At 43.7% G+C, this 20,253-nt stretch overlaps 2 protein-coding genes across 3 annotated transcripts; one reads left to right on the top strand and one right to left on the bottom strand.

Moving 5' to 3' along the window:
- Positions 1-3,535: 3,535 nt before the first annotated feature.
- Positions 3,536-6,801, bottom strand: LOC109643659 (RING finger protein 228). Its single transcript, XM_020108835.2, has one exon. The coding sequence runs from the start codon at positions 6,401-6,403 to the stop codon at positions 5,633-5,635; it is 771 nt and encodes a 256-aa protein (XP_019964394.1). The 5' UTR covers positions 6,404-6,801; the 3' UTR covers positions 3,536-5,632.
- Positions 6,802-10,108: 3,307 nt separating this feature from the next.
- On the top strand, positions 10,109-20,220 carry sgpp2 (sphingosine-1-phosphate phosphatase 2). Of its 2 annotated transcripts, none has more exons than XM_069533784.1 (5): positions 10,109-10,327; positions 11,354-11,515; positions 16,563-16,742; positions 18,713-18,802; positions 19,460-20,220. In XM_069533784.1, exons 1-5 carry the CDS (start codon positions 10,109-10,111, stop codon positions 20,003-20,005), a joined length of 1,197 nt encoding a protein of 398 aa, XP_069389885.1. In that variant the 3' UTR covers positions 20,006-20,220. The 2 variants fall into 2 exon arrangements, with proteins under 2 accessions (XP_069389885.1, XP_069389886.1); XM_069533785.1 differs by lacking the exon at positions 10,109-10,327 and adding an exon at positions 15,401-15,418 and having other exon boundaries at positions 11,395-11,515.
- The last annotated feature ends 33 nt before the right edge of the window (positions 20,221-20,253 follow it).

Here is a 20,253-nt window from a genome sequence, read left to right as displayed (position 1 = left end):
TAACTGCAAACCAACAATCTATTAATATTGGTCATATAGACACACCATATATCACTGGTATTATATAGCCTATTTGTTTCAGACTGTTTTTGCAAAATAAAATAAATATTTTAGACTTATTCAACTATGCTACAGTAATCTATAATTTATCAACCAATTTCTTTCCTGTGACTGATAATAATATACATTTAAAATCTAAATAGTGATCCCTGGCATTAATTTCTTGCCAGTTTTGTCACCATGTCTGTGCGTAAAATCATAAACCATATGCCAAATGCATGCTATCGCAAACGACCCCTAATTTGTTTCCACCCCATGGCCTCATATATGACACAAATGGTGCTAAAGTGTGTGCACCTCGAGGAATTTATTGTGGTTTTCAGTGTGAGCACCAGCAGTCTGAAGGGGGACATGCGCCACAGCAGGATACGACGCCAGGGCGGCCGTAAAGCCAGTCTAGCCCTGTGCCACAATAGAGACCAGGGTGTATGTGTATCTCCAAATGTCCAATAATCAATACTATCACTGCACAATAAAGAGTTCTGTATCGTCCTTTCGTCCTTGGATCGGTGACTGAAGTAATGGATCCGGTCCTGTGCTTTGAAATTCAACAAAAGCTTCTCCATCATTACTCGAATAAACACCAGTGCATATATTCAACATTAGAGTTAAAAGGTCGAACATTTAGGAAAGAGCTTGCCGAATTGAATTTCAAACTGCGTTTTCCTCTGAAACCTCCTGATTCAGATTTAACACTTATTAGTTTAATTCCATTCTTGATTTTGGACACATGATGGCACAGCAGCAGCAGCCGGACCAACACTGCTCCTCGTGTCAGACAGGTCGGGATTCACCTCATGCAACCAAATGAAATCATGGTAACGGTTTAACCAAAGTCGTAAAATATCTTGATTGATCATTAAATGTGAGACTCACGCAGAAAATCGGTTTATGCGCAAATATATTTCCGTGCATCAGAGTTTGCGCAGCGTCGGCACGGAGAGAAAATCCTGAAACCTTCGTGTGGCTGATGCAAAACTGAAGGTGAAAAGCGACCCCCAGCACCTGATCACCTCCTTTCATGTCTCTGCCCTCTCACCTGAGACATAACTGTGTCCCGATGGGAGGGAGGAGGAGGAGGAGTGGAGGACACCCACCTCCTCTTGTCATTAAGCTTCATTTACACAGGGGAGAGATACCCCACAGGCTGAAGTGGTTTTCAATTAACATTCGCCTCTTCCAGTGGCTTTTGATAGTAATAAAAAAAGAGGGGAAACTCGCACTTCAGATGTTGTCTTTGCTGTCAAAAACGCGCGGGGACAATGGGTGGACGCTGGGTTTAAAATAAGCGGGGTGACCGGGGGGTCTTTCACCTGCTAAAGAGGTTGTCATTATCCTCCGGGTGAAGATTATTATCATGCCCCGCACATGACTGAGTCCCGCACGTTGCCATAACACGGCTTCAAAACGAGGGGGGGAAACGTGAGTTTGTTTCTGACTGATTTTTACATTTGTTAATCAAACTCAGAAACTTGGAGGAGTTCTTGGAGGAAGGGTGGATAATCACTTGTGCCCTAAATCACAATCATGTCATCGAATGAGTGGTGGGGGCAGCAGGTAAAACAACAGGCCTCGTGTGGGTGAATGCTTTCAAAAGTGTGACTAAGAATTAAAAACTTTCTTAAGTTTGACTATTGGTTGTGTTGATTTCTTCCTCACATTTGTACTGACCTATTCCAAAGATGGGGGGAACAAACATCAGTGTTTTTTTACGCAGACGAACGTGACGATTTGGGAGTGTCAGTGATCTTATGCTGAAACTGGATATTACAGAGAGGGGGCAAATGAAAAACAGAGAGGGAGAGTGAGGGAGGCATGATGCATACTGCGGCCCTCTCTTTAAAAGCGACACTGAATCTCCGTGTCCAATCCATTACCGGGGGATGAAATTCAAAGTCAGAAATCTCGCTTGATGAGAAATAAATGAAGTTGCATCACATGCTCTGCGTGGAGGCCATTCACAAACACGTATTTATCAAATCAATTAGTTCCCAAATGCGTCATATTCAGGGTAATAATTAAAACCAAATAAGGGTTCAAGTAAGTGTGTGAGTTTATACATTGGGAATTATTGTGCTTTTTTTACTGCACTTCAAATGTGGAGTTAACAGCTATGGGCCAAAATTTTACGATTTTCTTTTCATCTTCTTTAATGATTTCAACATTTTACTCCAGGGGCATTTTAATGCACTTGCATTGGGATGTGTATTCTGTTATAGTTATTTATACTTAAGTAAAACCTCTCCCCCACTGAAATGAGGACTTTTAAGATGTAATTAAAAAGAGACAGAGAAGTGTGAGAAGATCGTGAGTCACAGCAAACTCCCATATTTAGACAAATGCTTGTATTTTTTTATGATAACACACATTTTATTTTACATTTTATCAAAACAAACAAACAGTTTATTTTAATACATGCTTAATGTACTTTATTTATTAAGGCAGACATATTCAGGTATTCAGGTGCAATTTAAACTTGAAATGTTAAAAAAATTCTTGAGTGTTTTATAATTTTCACTGCAAACACAGTAAAGGCCATGTGGACAAAATGTTCTGTGAGTAAGCATGATTAAATGCTACATCAGGCTATATATTTTTATCAGTTATATACACATGGCTAATGAGAGGCTAATGAGAGTCATTGAAATCCATTGGCTGATAGCGTCCTTTACAAAAACATGTCCTCTGACTCTGTTTGTTGTCATGGCTCGTTTGCAAACTCACATCGCCTCCAACTATTTCCAAGTAATCAGTGTAACTGTGGCTAATTGAAAAATACAGCAAGGCTTTGACACAATAGGCCTGAGTGTTGTGCTGCCACAATGAAGTGACCAGTCAGCGAGCACAGGCGTATTTACATGGTGCTGAGAATATATGAACACAGAGGTGGGAGGTAAATTATCATCTGAGAAAAGACGCTATGACAGCAATCATCAATGTAAAGTGTGTGTATAGGGCCTACACAGAAAACCAGTGATTGGACGGTGAATGGCCAACACTGATCTTTATCTGTTCTGTTTGTGTATGAGGGGGAAAAAATCTTAATGCTGAATGGCCTAATTTATATAAACTAAATGGGGGCTTTATTAGACCATATAAACACATATGACAAATCTCAGTCTGTAGTATTAACAGCTCATCAACATCCAGCCCTTAATGAAAAATCTATTTACTTTTAATCAGGCATTAGCCACCAGAAGTTTACATAAGTAGACGTGCATGAGAAATGCAACCAGGCTGACACTGAGGGGTGGGAGTTCCCCTCTTTTTTTTGAACAGAGAGCATGTAGCATGGTCTGTCTTCCAGTAGGGGGCATATTTGATGCACAGCAGGATACCAACTGTGTCCAGTTGGACCATATTCAATGTAATACCAGTCATTATGTAAGAGCGAGCGTGATAAAATACAGCCGTGGTCACAGGATTTTCTTGCAGCTGTAATGCTCTGTTGTAACAATAGAACTAATGACATCTGTGGGTATTCATGTTTTCTTTATTACTGAAATGTGTTTATGTATGTAAAACAGCACATAAAGAACAGTTCTCTGTGCAAATACATTTGGTACGTTTAACAACAACCACGGATTCTCATAAAAACCAACGACATTGTCTAGGTCCTCTGAAGTAAATACAATATGCTTACATTAGTCAAAGGTGTGCCCCGTTACTCGTGTCAAATAAGGGGGGAAAGTGCATCATTTAGAAGTTGAGTGGGAGAAAGGTTGAGCGGGATGATTGGAGCAAGCATGAGAATCAGACTTGGAGCGGGGATGAGAATCATTTTGAACTCTTTCTTTTTCCCCCCCTGTGCAATATAGCGATTGTGCAAGGGCGAGTGCGCGTCTGAAACCACTTTGGTCTTTGTCTGAATCCTCCCCGAATTCTTTATTAAATGCTGTGAAGAAGGTCTGTGAGTGTGATTCACTTGCTCCTCAGACACACACGTCAATAATGGGGGTCCTGACACCACACCACAAATAAGGTATCACTTTTTGCCCAATAAGAATCCAATATAAATACATTAAAGAGATTGTAGCAGGACACACACAATTTTACCACCGATTCACAGTAATATAGAAGTCAACTGACTATAGGCCCTTGGGTTTTAGCTTTTTTTTTATGGATTGCATTGATTTGTCTGAAGCTAATTCCACTGAAAAGTTAAATCAGTATTTTTGGACAAACCTGCCTGAGAAAAAAATCCATACAAACCTCATTATAATAAGCTGTAGTTAGTTCAGTTCAATATTTGCACCGTGTTAATGAAGGACTTACTTGAAACAGTAAGGTACCACTAATCTGCCACAGAACATGTGGCTCTTAAAGTTCCCAGAGGAAATAATGACTGCTGAAAGTTTCTAAGAATCATGTTGATCATTACATCCGAACTGTAAATATCTATCGGTAAATCCTCACATGTGGCCCTGACGGAAGCAGAGGAGAGAGTTTGAACTTGGAAGTAGCTGAAAGTGGATTTATACCTTATTAATTTACCTGTTTAGACTGTTTACCTCTTTGACTCTTCAAAGTCAGGTGAAAAAAAAAAAAGAAAAAAAAAAGCAACAACCGGTTTATTCTAAGTATAAAAAGTCGCTTTGCGCTGGAAACCCTGTTTTCCACAACCAATGTGTGGCCTAAATAATGTGACAGGAGGAGGAAATCCCTGCCGACGCCTCAGCTGGGTGCTGTCAGTGGTGGGAGGCCCGAGCGTCAGTTTGATCGTGATTACAGTGAAGTTTTGCTTCATTCAGCAATGAGGTGGTGAGGCACAGGAGTCGGGACACGCACTGTCCCTTCCATTTAAAACAAGACAAGGGAAAACAAAAGGCCTTGACCTTCCAGTAGCCTAACATGCGCAAAAGAAGCCAAACACAAGTTCAAAATCACAAGTTATCCCTTTGCTGGAGGAGGTGCAGTTTTCATCATCACAATGGAAACAGTGGCATTCTGTTAAATTAAAGCACAAGGATTAGGAAGGTCTTGGGGAAAGGCTGGTCACCACTTCTCTGTGGACTATTTACAGTTAGGATTATGGATTCTTTGCACTGTTTCAGAGGCTTTTTCACAAAAACACACAAGCCTCCCTGAAAAAGAAAAAAAAAACACAACAATCTCCTGAAAACTCAGAAGTGAACATTGTCAAATATCTGTACAATACAATAGTGCTTTGTTGAGATATAAGAGTGAAATCGTCATGGACAGTTATCATACAGGGAGTGGCATAGGGGGATATGCATATCATTTAGCAGGATGGGGAGGGGAGAGTGTCAAACCCTGGAAATGAGCACTTCACATTCAGTCATCAAATCTAAGTCTTGAGTTCACTCATGGAGATGTCCATCAGTCAGCTGGGACCACTGCAAATTTAAGTGCATTAGAGATTATCAAGGATCATGTCGGCCTATTGCTCCAAACAACATGAAGGCCTTTGGGTGTTTGCTATACTGATTCAAGGCCATTCTGGACGAGATTTATTCCTAGAAAAGTAAAGGGAGCAGGAGCATCAGTTGTCAGTATATTCTGTACATGACCACACAGCACAACAACCTCCATCCACAGCCTGCGTTCACAGTCAGGCGTTTCTCCGGGAGTTGCTGGTGGCGGACGAGCGGCCCGTCTCATGGTCCGGTCTGTATTTGAGCCAGCAGATGAGCCATGTGACGACCACCGAGAACATCGCCAGGATGCTGGCCACCGATAAGCAAATGGGTCCCGCCGGCGAGGGAGGAATGCTGTGGCTGTGCACGAAGATCAGGCCCATGAAGAGCAACACCAGCATGGACAGAAAGGAGAAGATCACGCACACGCAGCCGGTGGTCAGCGCCACCCGCTTGCAGCTCTGGCAGCTGTCGTAGCGCACCGAGTCCTGGGAGAGGGTCGTGGCTGTGGACACGGTGGTGGACGGTGTCGCCTGGCTGGTGCTGGACGCCCCCGACGCCTCCTCCCGGCGGAGCGCGACGAGGGCCGGGTGCAGCGGGGGAGGGTACGGCGGTAGGGCGTCCTGAGGCAGCGGGTCCGAGTCGATGTAGAGCGGGAAATCCTCCGTCACCTTGGTGTTGTTGGGCAGGTTCTGTATCCGGTAGTCCGGCACCGGGGTGCGGTGGCGACAGACGGGGCAGCTGATGCGCCATGGCCGCTCCTCCCGGAGGTGCAGCGTGTTCAGACACTCCTCGCAGAACGTGTGCAGGCACTCCAAGATCTTCGGGGCCCGGCGGTCAAGGTCGAAGTAATTGTAGCAGATCTTGCACTCGTACTCCTCGTAGGGAAACGCCGAGGAGGCCTCGCCGGGGGGCTCCGCTCCGCTCGGTGCCAGCTCTACCTCTGCCATGTCATCTTTCGCCATTCACATTCTCCGGTGAGCACAAAGGGAGCGGGCGGACAGATGCTGATGACGGTGCGCGTCTCTCCTCCTCTCCCCCCTGCTCATCGAAGCCCCATCAGACACTCTAGTGCTGCTGCTCCTGCTGCTGATGATGATGGTGATGGTGAGGATGATGATGGCTCCTCATAGTCCAGCGTCATACACACCACGAGGAGCAGGGGCGTCCGCTGCAGCTGCTCCGTCTAAATGCTCGGGATCCCGGTGAAATATCAACAAAAACAGCCCTCACACGGTGCGAGGCTGTGTGGGAATAGATGATGTAATGGTGGTGACTCCGGCGCGAGAGGCTCATCCATCCAAGCAGAGAGAGAGAGAGAGGGAGGCAGAGGGAGGGAGGGGGGCTGTTGTTTCAGCGCTCTGGGTGTGTACATGCAGGAAGCAGCTATGACAGCTATGCTCGTTCACAATTACGTACAGAAAGAATCATGGCAGACAATAGGATGCGCTAATTTGGTCAACCGGGGGCGTGAATTCACTGTTTCCTGTCACACACAAAGAGCATGTGGACTCACAGTGTCCAGACCAGGTCCAGACTCTGCAAACACACACAGACACCGGCTCATCAGTCCATCAATAAAAAAGAGAAGTGCAGTTAAAGGAGAACACTCAGGTTCTGCATTTACAACCAGCCCACCGCCATAAAGGAGACTGGTCTGATGAACTAACACCATGGAGCTCTATAGATGGATAGACAGACAGACAGATGTGCAGTTGTATAGATAGACATAACATATAAGTACTCAAGTGACATAATTACACAATATACTATGCAGTTGAAAAGCACAGATAGGGTATCAGTAGTGCAAAAATAGATTGAGAAGTGTAAAATACTCCCTGGGAAGTAATTTTCATCCACAGGATGAGTAAAATAGTAATATGAATAGCAGCAGATGTAGTAGAATATCTGAATTTACAGTAAAATGTAAATGTATAGATCTGTTTTTACTTTGGGCTACAGACGATTTCCAAGAACACTTGTTTTTGGTAAACATTGCAAAGAGCAGGGGGGAGTAAAAAATACTACTTGTTTGATTGCAGCCTTAAGGTTGATCTAATTTTGTAAAACTCAACAAAAGACACAGTTTGTTCAGTAAGAATCTATTACGCCTCATGTTTGAAGTGATATTGTTGTAACAATAAAGACAATTTCAGAGTTTGTACTAATGTAATAAAGGAGAAAGAGACAGAAGTCATGTAAGTAGCTCATTACTTACATGACCTACACCGTTCTGTATACTAACCCATGTTGTTTATCATGTCACTATATGGGTGCAGCTGACTCAACTTCAAAGTGTGCACATAGACCGTTGTGTTCACTGTTAACTGCTGTCACAGGATTTGTTCTTACGACTATTAGAGGGTCATATGATTTCAATCCTAATGATTAAACTTCATTTCATCCGTTTGATCTCTTACAGCCCATATTTGATTAACTTTGCAGCATATTCTCTTCTTAATAACTCTTCATTTTAGGTCATAGGATTTGAAGACAGGGTCTTGTTTGAAGTTAGTGCTTTAGCTGAGAGGGACCTATTCGCATGAAGTTTAAGTCAACTTCCCTTTAGTCATTTTATGGGTTTTTACAACAGTGACCAACACATATAGCCTACTGATTGATTTTTTTCAATCAGGTCCTGGGTTGTTCCTATTTGGGTCGGTGGTCTCAAGAGCAGCTTTAAGATAATGAAACTTGAAACCACAATATCAATAAGTGGTCAGAAGTTCAGGTTGTTACTGTAGGTCCTATTTCTTGATAAGTAGACCCCCCCCTGAGATAAGCGTCTCTGATATAATGTGTGAACAGTGCAGTAAATATAGTGGTATTTTGGCAAAAATAGAGAAACCCAAAACAGGTACGAAAACCATCTGGATTGAGAAGTCTCACATTGACATACACTACGTTATACTGTCTCAATCCCGTCAGACACACATAACACCCCACAGATCAGACCGTGCATGCATGAGTTAGTTCTGTTAAATCAATACTCTTCATTTAAAACATCAAGAATTTGTCTGTATGAAGGACGGGGGACTCAAAGACAGGTGTATTTTAAGTATTTTCACACCCAGATACAGACTCATCACAGCGGTCGTGTATTTTAGCACAGCTCAGCTGGGTCTTGGCCTGGAGGGCTCAGGATCAGAGGGCTATGAGGCAAAAATCAAAATGATTAACAAAAAGGGACATCTGAGGTTTGTGTCCAAAATAGAAAAGTAAATTACCCCTGCAGACAGAAGCTGCAGTTCAAACTGTCTTAATTGGCGTTATACTGTCTTTTATATCAGTTATATCTTGAGTTGAACAACATAACTGACATTCAGCCTGGATTTGGACCACTGAACTGATTTTCTAGGTGTATAATACATTATTATTTCAGATCCCGCTCTAAACTTGTCTGCTTGCTTGTCGTTATCATAAGTGAGTCATTAGTGAGTTCTTCTCAAACAGTTACATTACATTATCACATGATATGTCATTTAGAAAGTGACTTACTCTTACAATAAGTGCATTCAGCATCTATGAGGGGATATTTTTTGGGGTTCGGCATCTTGCCCAAGGACACTTCGGCATGAGCTGGGATTCAGTTCCAAAATATACTGTCACATTTTATTGTTTGTGTGCTGGACCTTGTGTAAAGAGCTTCTATATGGTGCAGAGTGAAGTTAGAAATCTTTGTGTTCATCCTACCTGGTTTATCTATAATGACGATTTTACAGTGTTTCATAAATAGAAATTGAATTTATCCATGATTTACTGAACTGCTGTTGTTGTTTCATATATTGCTTGATGGCTATTTCAGAGCTCTGTGAAGCAATGGACAATCTTCAGGCCTGAGTTCATAACTGTGCATGATGAAACCTCTGTAATTCAGCTCCGTTGCAGCAACAAGTATTTTTACTTTGAAGACAAATCGAAAGTTATTCTGTGAATGTTGTTGTTTTGACAGAGATCAGCCTCTGCAACACTGTCTGCCATGGTAAAACAATAATAATGACATTGTAAAAATGATCTGGCGGGACATGTATTACTGGCCGCAGGCCGCCAGTTGCCAGCCCCTGGTGTAGTTTATCCGAGGACATAGAAGAAGACGTGTGAAACGTGGTCCACAGACTGAACTTACACCTCCCTGCCCACTGTTGCCTCTTTATTCCACTTTTATCAATATTGAATTCATCACATGTCCGAATCACACCAAACTTAGTATTGCACTTCCAATGCCCATTAGCAATACACATGCTGGGTGTGAAGCCAATAAGATGAACTGTTCGTGTGATGTGCGTTCCACAGCGACAGACAGTTTGTGGAATTAATTATTAATTATTATTACATAATAATAATAATAATAGCAACCCACTTATTTATATTACCCTATGTTTCTTAGCATATTTTCATTATTACCTTATTGTGTCTAACTGGCAGGTGCAATAAATGTCTTATGATAACATTCACAGAATAAAGGTCGCACAAAACCCTACCGGTCATTAGCTCCGCCCCGGGCGTGTCGGTACCTGTGGCGCACAGTGGCCGCACCTGTGCGCAGCTCTGATACCTGGGATGTGCCCTGCCTGTCTGCCTGAAATCTCCATGACCTGTCCTCCTCTGCAGAATATCCACCCAGCTCGCCTCTGCGTGTGTGTGTGTGTGTGTGTGTGTGTTCACCTAACATGCTGGAGGTCTTGACTTACCTCCACGGCCCCGAGCTCGTGGCCCGGTTCCAGAGACGCTGCGGACTCGTCCTCGTTGAAGCCGCTCATCACAACCAGGGGAGGACGCGCGCTCCGGCCCACGCCGACAACAAACCACGTGTGCAGGTGCAGGGAACATGGGACCACCAGGATAACAACTCCAAACACAGAAACATGGAGAACGGATGTGGCGCTGGTGTAAGTCGTTTACTGCGAAAACAAATTGGTCCTCTCAATAGCCCGCGTAAGTGTATTGAACAGTAACGATTTAAGCTGAAAATAGAAGTGAGAGTGTCCACACAGACACATCAGGCTGACTACACGGACACACATTAGTTTTAGTCAGCCATGTGGCTGAGGCAGTTTTTGATTGAGAAACATGGAAACCAAGGAGTGACTGGCTTTTCTCGTTTGTCTGGGTGATCCTCATCTGCACAGTTTGAGTGTTTACATTCTTCCCTCTGTTTAAGTAAAGGCAGTAAAAGTAAATATGCACCAGGTCACTTCCTGGTTATTTATGTGGGAACTGTTTGGGTTTCTCTATACACATTTTAAGGTCTCTACGGTCTTAACTCTATGATTTTGTGCTTAAAACGGAACTTTTTATTTTAGCTCATTCATTTTTAGCCTTGGATTTTGTGAAGCGCTCTGAAACCTCGTTTAGATAAGTGCTATACTAATGAAGTTATTATTCAGCAATAGTCTTCACGTTAATGTCAATGAAGTACTTGGAAGTACTTGATATAGTTTTTCATATGTCAATCTACAATTTCTTGTGTTAATTGAGATCTATAGGTGCAGAATATTCTTCAGTGTTAGGAACAAATGGCTTTTAGTTTTAAAGGTTTTATCTTTGAGTATAAACTGACAGTTTCTGAGATCTGGAATTTGAAAGAGGTGGGGGAATGGGCATGGGTGTTGAAAGATGCTAACTGGTTGCATTATGGGAAATGTAGTGTGGTATTTTGTTTGGCGCTTGATCCATATTACAGACTAAAAGTCAGGACTTTAATTCTGAAGTTAAAGGAGCAGAGGGTTTGGTCTCAACATTAAATGTGAGGTTAAATCTGTCCTGTCTCTTGTGGGAGCAGGAAACAAAAGAAGCCAACAGTGTGACTGCAGGGTTGGCCGGGAAATATAATCTCTGATCTAAATTAGATTTTCATCTCCAGGCACTGGGCTCCATCACATTTTGTTTTATCGCTGCGTGTTTGTTTTGTGCAGGGCTGCAGCAGGCCTCAGTATGAGGTGAGGAACTGGCTGCTGCACTTTCTCTTCCTGTTCTCATCAGCCCTGGGTCATGAAATCTTCTACATCACCTGTCTGCCCTGCATACACTGGAACCTGGACCCGTTCCTGTGCCGACGCCTCGTCAACATTTGGACTGTAAGCTAGACAGAGAATCTGTGTGTGTGTGTGTGTGTGTGTGTGTGTGTGTGTGTGCTGAACATGTCAGTCACTTTACCATGCAACAAACATAACACTTCTGTCTGATGTCCGTCTCCCTCACAATGCCACCTCTCTTCTCTCTGTTGTTCTGTTTTCCTCTTTTCACCTTTCAACCTCCCTTTCATTGTCCTCCCCCCTCAGCACTGGCCTGTCTCTGACACCAACATGCACATATATCCCCAGGCTTGGCAGCCGTCGACTGGGCCCGGCCTGACCAAGGGTCCCTGACATGTTTTGAGGCCACACAGGAGGATACATCAGTGGAAAAGGAGTGCTAAGATCTCCCCTTTAGATGTTTAGTGGTGACAGAATCCAGCACTTTATGTGAAGGGACCCCTAAAACATGTCAAAAGTGATCCCAGAAGGAGAGTATTTGACACTTGTGGTGACACAGCCGGACACAGACGACCATACACCCTCACTCCTGCAGAGTCTGTGATGGCCAGTGTGTTTTTGTGGCCTTTGTGGCCCTGCCCCGAGCACTTGGTGGGTGCCCTGTGTCTGAACCCCTTGTTTGGCCCCCCAGGGGAAAAGATCCCCTTCTTCTGGCATCCCGGCTGCACCAGGCCCCTGAGTGAACTCCCTTCAAACACTCACAAACACCAACACACACACACACACACACACACACACACACACACACACACACACACACACACACACACACACACACACACACACACACACACACACACACACACACACACACACACACACACACACACACATCTCTCGCTCCCCACCTCGCCTGCTAAACACGCTCATTGCCCTCCCTCTAGTTAGACATTACCAGCTTTACTCTGTGTTCTCCTCCCCCTAGTCTACCAGTAGAGTGTTTTATTGGCCTCATCAGCGCTCGGAGCTTTCTCTCCCCGGACCAACCATTTGGTCTGTCAGCCCTCGGGGCGCATCACCCCGCACTTCGAACTTCTAACAGCACCCTGCCATTGTGCTGGTGGAGTTATTCAAGGTTCATGGAGGACACTAGTCTGTCTAACACTCTCTCTCTCTCTCTCACACACACAGACTGGCTGCTCCTCACGCAAACGATTGAAGTCCATCCATGCAAATTAAGACTTGTATGTGGGAGCAAACACATTAGAGGCCTATGAATAACACACACACAATAACAAGCACACGCAATAACACCAACACATGCTCACATGTCCTTCATTACTTTCTGTTGTCTTTACTCACAGGGTGACTTTGTTTGACTTAGAAAACTATGGCTGTCATAAACCGTATGGTCATGAACTACATAGCAGCGTTGTTACTACAGTGCTGTATTATGCAAATCATTTACCTCCTGTGCTCAAGTTGGACTTTTCCATAAAGACACAAAGGATTCACACTAACATATAAATTATGTTTAGGGAGAGTTTCCACTGCAGTCGAGAAGATGGTTGTTTTGATTTGTATGAAGTAATGATGGCAGAGGAGGATCACAGTCAATGACAGAAAGTTTCTTTCTTCTCAGACGACAGAACTTTTACAGTCCTGGATCAGCCCTCGATGCTGACAGCTGGGAATCTGAAATGCTCTGAATCATGAGGTTTCTGTTTACTGAGTGTAACTCTGTCGTGTTATTACAAGTGGACTGAGGTCAGAACTGTTGTTAAAAGAATAACCAGAATTTTCTGTTACAACAAAAAAGATCTCGTTAACAAATCAAGAGCTAGAAATCCCCCAAAAACGATGAATTATTCAACAAATGAAGGCCCACTCTAAATGTTTAATAGTAATTTTACTCTATTAAGCTTTCATCTAGCATCATCATCAGGTCAAAATTAAAATCTAGTTTTGTGACCAAATATCTCAAACCTGGCTCCGCTCCCACCAGCCTCAGCTGCACTGAACTGTTTATTGCTGTTTAGAAAATGTTTGGCTAAGATGACAAACATGATTAACTTTATACCTGCGGAACATCAGAATGTTAAAAGGGGAATTCTGGTATTTTTCAACTTGGGCCTTACATTTTTTTTTAAATGTGGGTGTGTAAATTGGTGAGTCCTTAAAAATACTTTTGGAATCAGTCCACTCCAGGTCAGTGGTGTCTACAGTGCGATCTCATGGGGCAACTGCAACATTCCATTAAAACAGTTTTTCACCAGTACAACGCTCAAATTGTTTTTCTAGGTCTTCGTTAGTCCCGGCTAATTTTTATAGACCGAACCTTTACTCTGAGTGCCCTATCTTACATCCTCTGCAGAGCAGCAATAGTTTGCTATAGATTCATACTGAAGCAGTTGTCGTTTTTTCCCATCCAGTGTCTTTGTTATTTTAATAGTAAATGCTTTTGTAACCGTCTGAGTGGCCGTGGTGTCGGTCTTAACGCAGCTTAGTCATGTCACTTTAGAGAAAAACTAACATCTTTTGTTTTCTCCATTCAAACAGTAACCTGTGCAAGAGCCTCTCTTCACTGCGCCCACAATCTCACACACTTCACTCACTCCGATCCACATGTTGACAGATCAAGGTCCAAAGCTGCTTTGGCCGCGATCAATACACCCATTCATGAGAAAACGCATACACTCCAGCTGCTCCTATGTGTGTGTGTGGGGGGGAACATTTGAAAGTTAACAGTTCAGCCAAGTAGTGGTTGTGGTTTTATATATATGGTTATGTACATCACCAAAGAATGAATTCAATGTCATGAAGTCAATGTAACTGAGTGTGTGTGTGTGTGTGTGTGTGTGTGCGTCTGCTGACCTGTCTTCAACTCTTCTCTTAATGTGACCACACTGTCCCTGGGTCATCCCTTTGATGATCTGTACAAAGACTCCAGTGAAACACTGTCGTGATGGCTTCACTGGAGGCAGCTGAATACGGTTGAATATGATGTTTGTGTTGATGGTGCAGTCCGGGGGAGGGGAGGGGTATGATATAATTCGAGCTGGCAGGCAGATTCATTGTATGACGGTCGGGGGGGGGGGGGGGGGGGGTGTACACTGTGCATGATGTGTACACTGTAGGGCTTTTTGTATTAATAGACTGCACTAAATGGGCTTGCCATTGTCCTCTGTTTATTGTTTAGTGCCAATTATTCAGTGTGGGCACTCGTGCGTCTGCACTGTAGGTAGATCCAAGTATTGGAGTCGTGACATTTACATTCAGACATGACCAGAGAACAAGAATGAGACGAAAGGTTTAAAATTTGGAAATAGTCTGACAACTCTGGAAAGTTTCATCTGTCTCCCTTATTTTTCCCCATTTAGGTCATTTACGTCTAACATTTGGTTTATATAAGCATGCTATCATCTCTGTTTATCCTGCTGACATGCTAACGCCCGCTAATTAGCACTAAACACTTCAGTAAAGGCTACATTAATATGAATGTTATTGTTCAAATCTGGCTATAGCCCACTGGAATTAGTTTTGTCCTATACCCAAAATGCCAATTTGTGCTGTAATCACGTGCTGAAAGTCAACAGGTTATCACAGTTAACACCAATAAAAAGGTAAAGAACACGTAACCTCTGTCCTTCAGTTATTACACGTATTTCCCTGTCATCAAAAGGGACATTTCTAACCAACAAAACCAGGAAGTGCTCAGTGTAGCTGAAAGCATCACTTTGTCTACATCTGCAGGAGAGTCACTAACGTGGCTGAAGTCTTGTCACATTTGTGTTTGCATGAAAAGCCCTGACCTGATCTCCATCAAACTCCACTGGGATCAACGAGGATGCCGAGTGCTAGTCAGGCCTTATCCCCCAGCAGAATAAGAGAGTGTCATGTTCTGGTGTCCACATATTTGCCTATTTTAATTACCATGTCTGTCTTTGTCCCGTCCTCTCTATCTGCTTCCCTCCGTGTCTCTACAAGTTGCTGCACTAATGGCGGGTCAGTAGATGTACTTTTATATCTTATTTTCCATGGTAACAGGCATCTTCTGATTACAGTGTCAGTGGAGATGGTAATAACAGCCTCTCTATTCTGTCCCTTAAACACACACATTAGTGTCCTGCTCGCTCTCGCTGCACTGCCTCCCTGCTCCTTGTGAAGACAGCCATTCATTAAATATACAACGCAGAGCTTTAAATAAAACTGGAGCTGGAGCAGGCTGCCCCTCCGACGGCCGCTGGGGATCTCATGAAAGAGAATAGGCAGCACATTTGGCAGGACGCACGCACACAGACACACACAAATCCACACCAATACCTATACGTCATTACCACACACACACACACACACAAACACACACACACCTTGCACTAACTGTCATTATGTGAAGTACCCTCTGTCTCACTCCACCCTCCGAAGACGCTGTCTCAGCAAATCCTGCCCTCTTCAATTCTCAGCTTCTTACAATAGATTTTGTTTCTGTACGACTGCAACATCTGCACTTTATTCCAGGGTGGGTCTCCATCTTCTGAACAGATTGGTCTTCCTCTCTTTTCTCTTTCCTTTGTGGCGTTGGAAGGGGTATTACTTATTTATGAGAGTGTGGTTACTTTTAGAGCATAGCCTAATCAGGATTTTATTTCATCTTCTCATTATTTTATTATCATCTTCCTCCATCTCAGATTTCGTCTTTTCTTGCCAGCTCACTGCAGCACTCTCTCTGTAGGCTTTTCTTGTATTGAATCACATTTCAACTGCTAAATAAAGATTCACCTGGAATAGACGGAGAGAATAGTCTCTCATGATAAGCGCTATAGAAAATAAGACAATTTCAGTTTGTTTCCTCCTCAGGAGTTTGAATTTTCTATTAATTCAGAGGTTTTCTGTTATTGGTGATTGAAGTAGCAGCATGGCTAACTTTAACCACTCCCAAGTGATTTCAGATAGAAAGTAAATTCGTTATTAGCCTTGTTGTGGCCCTTATTTTAATTTTTTTACCTAATTAACTGATTTTTGCATTATTACTGTATTGTAAATTGCAACACACACACACTGTATAAAATGTGGACCTGTGAATACCTCTGTATTGGGTATTCGTTGGGACCCTGCTTCTGATACACATGTACTCTCACCTCTTTTTTAGTTGGTGATGTATGTCGGCCAGATGATGAAGGATGTGCTGAAGCTGCCTCGCCCTCATTCACCCCCTGTGGTTAAGCTGGAGACACGAGTCAGCGCAGAGTACGGGCTGCCCTCCACTCACGCCATGGCTGCCACTGCCATCTCCTTTACCTTTTTACTGAGCGCTCAAACCAGGATACAGGTGGGCATCGCTGAGATCTGTGATGAAACACAGTCAACCAGTTACACAGTGCACTTCTCTGTTGTGAGCTATGATGCAGGGCCAAATAATCTCTGCTTGTAACAATGATTTCTGTGTTTTCAACTGCATCTCACAGTCATAAGGAAATGGAACTGGGTCAAATCAAAGACTGATCAGAGCAGAGCATCTGGAAGCGGGTTAAAGTCAACATACATTATCTCAAGGTACTTTAGATGGTTAGGTGAAGATCTTACAATATAAAAGAGAAACCCAACAGTTCCCACAATGAGCAAACATTCAGCGACTGAGGAGAGAAAAACTCCCTTTAAACTGGAAGAACCCTCTAGAACCAGAGTCAGAGAGAGCGGCCAGGTGAAATATAAGAAATGAGGGAGAGATTGGTGGAGGAAATAACTTCCATGCTCACATAGTTCGATAATTGGGTTTATTGTGTCTTACTTTAACAAATCTAAACCCAGTTTCTCTTCTGTGAGTGAGTAGAGATGGTGGTGATTGGAATTACTGTTGAAACATGTCATGATTGTAACTGTCACCGCTCATCACTAGGAAAAATGCTATTGCCTCCATAGCTGACTGCAAATTAGCTCCATCCACCTCATTAGAGATGGACGTATAGACGAACTGTAAATGTGTCACGAGGCAGTGCCATTAAATTTCCATTCGATGTTATGGATTCCTTTAAGATCAGCACCAGTAGGTGTTAAATTAGTCGCTACTAATGAGAAGCTTCTCACAGTGAATGAGGTTAAATATGAGGCGCTGGGAGCCTGTGGACAGCGTCTCGCTCACTGCTAGCTGAGTGGGATGAAGGGAGTGGCCCCGCTGTCCATCAGTGAGTCCTCACTGAGCTGTTGGACAATGGGCAGGCAGGGGCGGGGCCAGCAGTCACCATCAGTCACCATCAGCCACACCCGTCGAGCTGCTGTTTGGTCCTCTGATGGACTCGACTGAGTCAATGACTGTCAATCCACGTCACTGCCTCCCTCCTCCTCCCGACTCTTCCTGCCTTTATCTCTCCTACTCTACTGCCAAGTCAATAAAACAGTCCGTGGCTCAATCACGGGCTGTCTTAATCACACACCGTGTTTTAACGAAGAACCTGAGTGAATGCTGGCTCCATCAGTTGGTAGTTTACGGCCTCGGCAGCTGTCAGACTGATTTGTGGTCGGACCGTGTCAGCTATAGCGCTCGGTCGGGTTCTTACATTCCTGCTCTCGAGGTCAGAGAAATCACCTCAAGAACCCTGAGACGTCCATGTACAGTAGAGCACTTAACTGTGGCCTGAAATTCCTCCAGGATCCCTCTGAGAGAAAAGGGCATGCATAGCTATAAATGAGTAGCAGGCTGTTGCAGAGGCTCCTGAATAGACACAAGGCCTCAGGGCAACTCGCCCTGTTCTCAGAGCAGGTCGGAGGTCATGACAGTCAATCACAGCGTGACCCCCCTCCTGTCCCTGGCATCCTTTGTGGCCATTCATAAAAAAACCTCTCTTCATGAACTACCAGTGAATAGGCTTCCAGCTGCAAAAGACAGGAAAAGACACAGGAAAAGAGGCAGAGAGGAGGAGAGGAGGGGAGCACAGGAGGGGAGGGTGGAGGAGGTGAATGAATACACAAGGCCTCTCTTCTCACTGTTATTGAAATGGAGGGGGGAACAAAACCTGCCGCTATAGGTAAAGGAAGGAGGGGACAGAGGATGGAGACAGTGGAGGACTAAAGGACCCAAAGTGACTGGATGGCGGGCAGTGCGTCAACCAGAAAGGACAAGTGGCAGAAAGAGGAGTTCCGTGTCTACAGGGACAAATGGATGAGAGGAACAAGGTTTTAAGGAAGTAGAGCACGACCGCTGTTTTTGTGCGTGCACTGAGGAATGTGAAGAATCTCAGATGCATGTGACACACGACATTCTTCTTTCACAGATTTAATATTTTATCTTTTATCGTGGCTCAGTTCCAGTTCGAGGTGGGTCTGCTGATTGCAGTGACGCTGTCGTCCCTGGTGTGTCTGAGCCGCATCTATACTGGCATGCACTCAGTTTTGGTGAGCTACTTCCCTTAAACACACACACACACACACACACACACACACACACACACACACACACACACACACACACACACACACTCTCTACAGCATAAAATATTCAAGCTCAACACAGGATTCATTATTCATATCGATGTCTGGTTAAACTGTCTCGGTGAGACTCTACATTCAGCCGCCGCTTTAAGTTACCTGCTTTTCATTTGAAAATCTCGATGCCACAGTAAGATATTGATATTATTATTATTATTATTAATCAGTTGTGTACTCATTTATCAAATATGTCAGGGTAGCATAGTGTTACTAAGTAGTAATATTTGCTTACATTTCAAAAAACTTGAAGCAATAGTCTGTTAAGTTTAACGCTGCAGCAGCTGGTTAGATGATCATGAAGACTGAAATCTACTTAATAAATTTAACAGGATGTTTCAAGGTTCAATAATCAACTAATCGAGGGGGGGGGGGGGGGGGGGAATTACAACCTGTCATTTCTTAAACCTTCTTTTATTTTACAAATGAAACCAAAGAGAATGTACTGTGTTAATGAGTGAGCTCTAAAGGTGCTGCTAACTGTTTCTTCTGACTGGTATCAATTTTCTCATCTAATAAGAAAACAAATGCACAAAATGTGATCTCTCGTCGTTATTCTGCTTTCAGGATGTGATCTGTGGCGCTTTAATCTCTGCTGTCCTCGTGTTTTTCACCTACCCTCACTGGGAAACCTTCGACCACTTTCAACTCACCAGCCGCATCTCCCCCATCCTGGCATTGGCACTGCCCCTCTTTCTCAGCTACACGTACCCAGAGCTGGACCACTACTGCACCACGCGCGGCGACACCACCACCATTCTCGGGGCCTGGGCTGGATGCTCAGTGGGATACTGGGTGAATGTGCAGCTCGGGCAGACTTTTGAGCCCCAAGGCGAGTTACCTGTACCTCTACCCACACTGACAGCTCACGCACTGACAGTAAGCGCAGCCCGCTTCCTGTTAGGAGTTGTGGCGCTAGTGGGAACACGACAGATAGTTAAAGCACTGAGTCTGCAGGTCTTGTATTCTTGGTACAGAGTGCCAAGAAGTAATGAAAGTGCCAGGAGGAGGAGAGAAATTGAAGTGCCGTATAAATTTGCTACATATACAAGTGTTGGACTTGTTAATTCGATATTGGTCAATAGAGTCTTCTTTCTGCTGGGGCTGCTTTGACCTGCTAATAGAAGACTGACGATGCTATGAACTTGCAATGACAAAAATGGACCTCATATTTATTTGAGTGTGTATCAGATGATCTTTTTTTTTTTTTTTTTTTTACATGGTGTGTTTCAGAAACAGTTCTCGCAGGGAATGATTCACAACGTGGCTCATGTGACTGACCTGTAACTGAGCTGAAAGCAAATAAAGTTTTGCTCATTGACCAAGAACATTTTTATGACCTGATTCTCAGTGTTTGAATC

Source organism: Paralichthys olivaceus, chromosome 11 (assembly GCF_024713975.1).
Source record: "Paralichthys olivaceus isolate ysfri-2021 chromosome 11, ASM2471397v2, whole genome shotgun sequence".
NCBI lineage: Eukaryota > Metazoa > Chordata > Actinopteri > Pleuronectiformes > Paralichthyidae > Paralichthys > Paralichthys olivaceus.
This window is presented reverse-complemented; position numbering and strand designations above follow the sequence as displayed.

What these genes read in the sequence shown, in the direction of transcription:
- LOC109643659 (XM_020108835.2), bottom strand. Translation starts at nt 6,403, where the DNA reads ATGGCGAAAGATGACATGGCAGAGGTAGAGCTGGCACCGAGCGGAGCG.
- sgpp2 (XM_069533784.1), top strand. Translation starts at nt 10,109, where the DNA reads ATGCTGGAGGTCTTGACTTACCTCCACGGCCCCGAGCTCGTGGCCCGG. An exon ending in GCGCTCAAACCAGGATACAG is followed by an intron (nt 16,743 to 18,712) that starts GTGGGCATCGCT and finishes ATCGTGGCTCAG; the next exon opens with TTCCAGTTCGAGGTGGGTCT. An exon ending in CTGGCATGCACTCAGTTTTG is followed by an intron (nt 18,803 to 19,459) that starts GTGAGCTACTTC and finishes TTCTGCTTTCAG; the next exon opens with GATGTGATCTGTGGCGCTTT.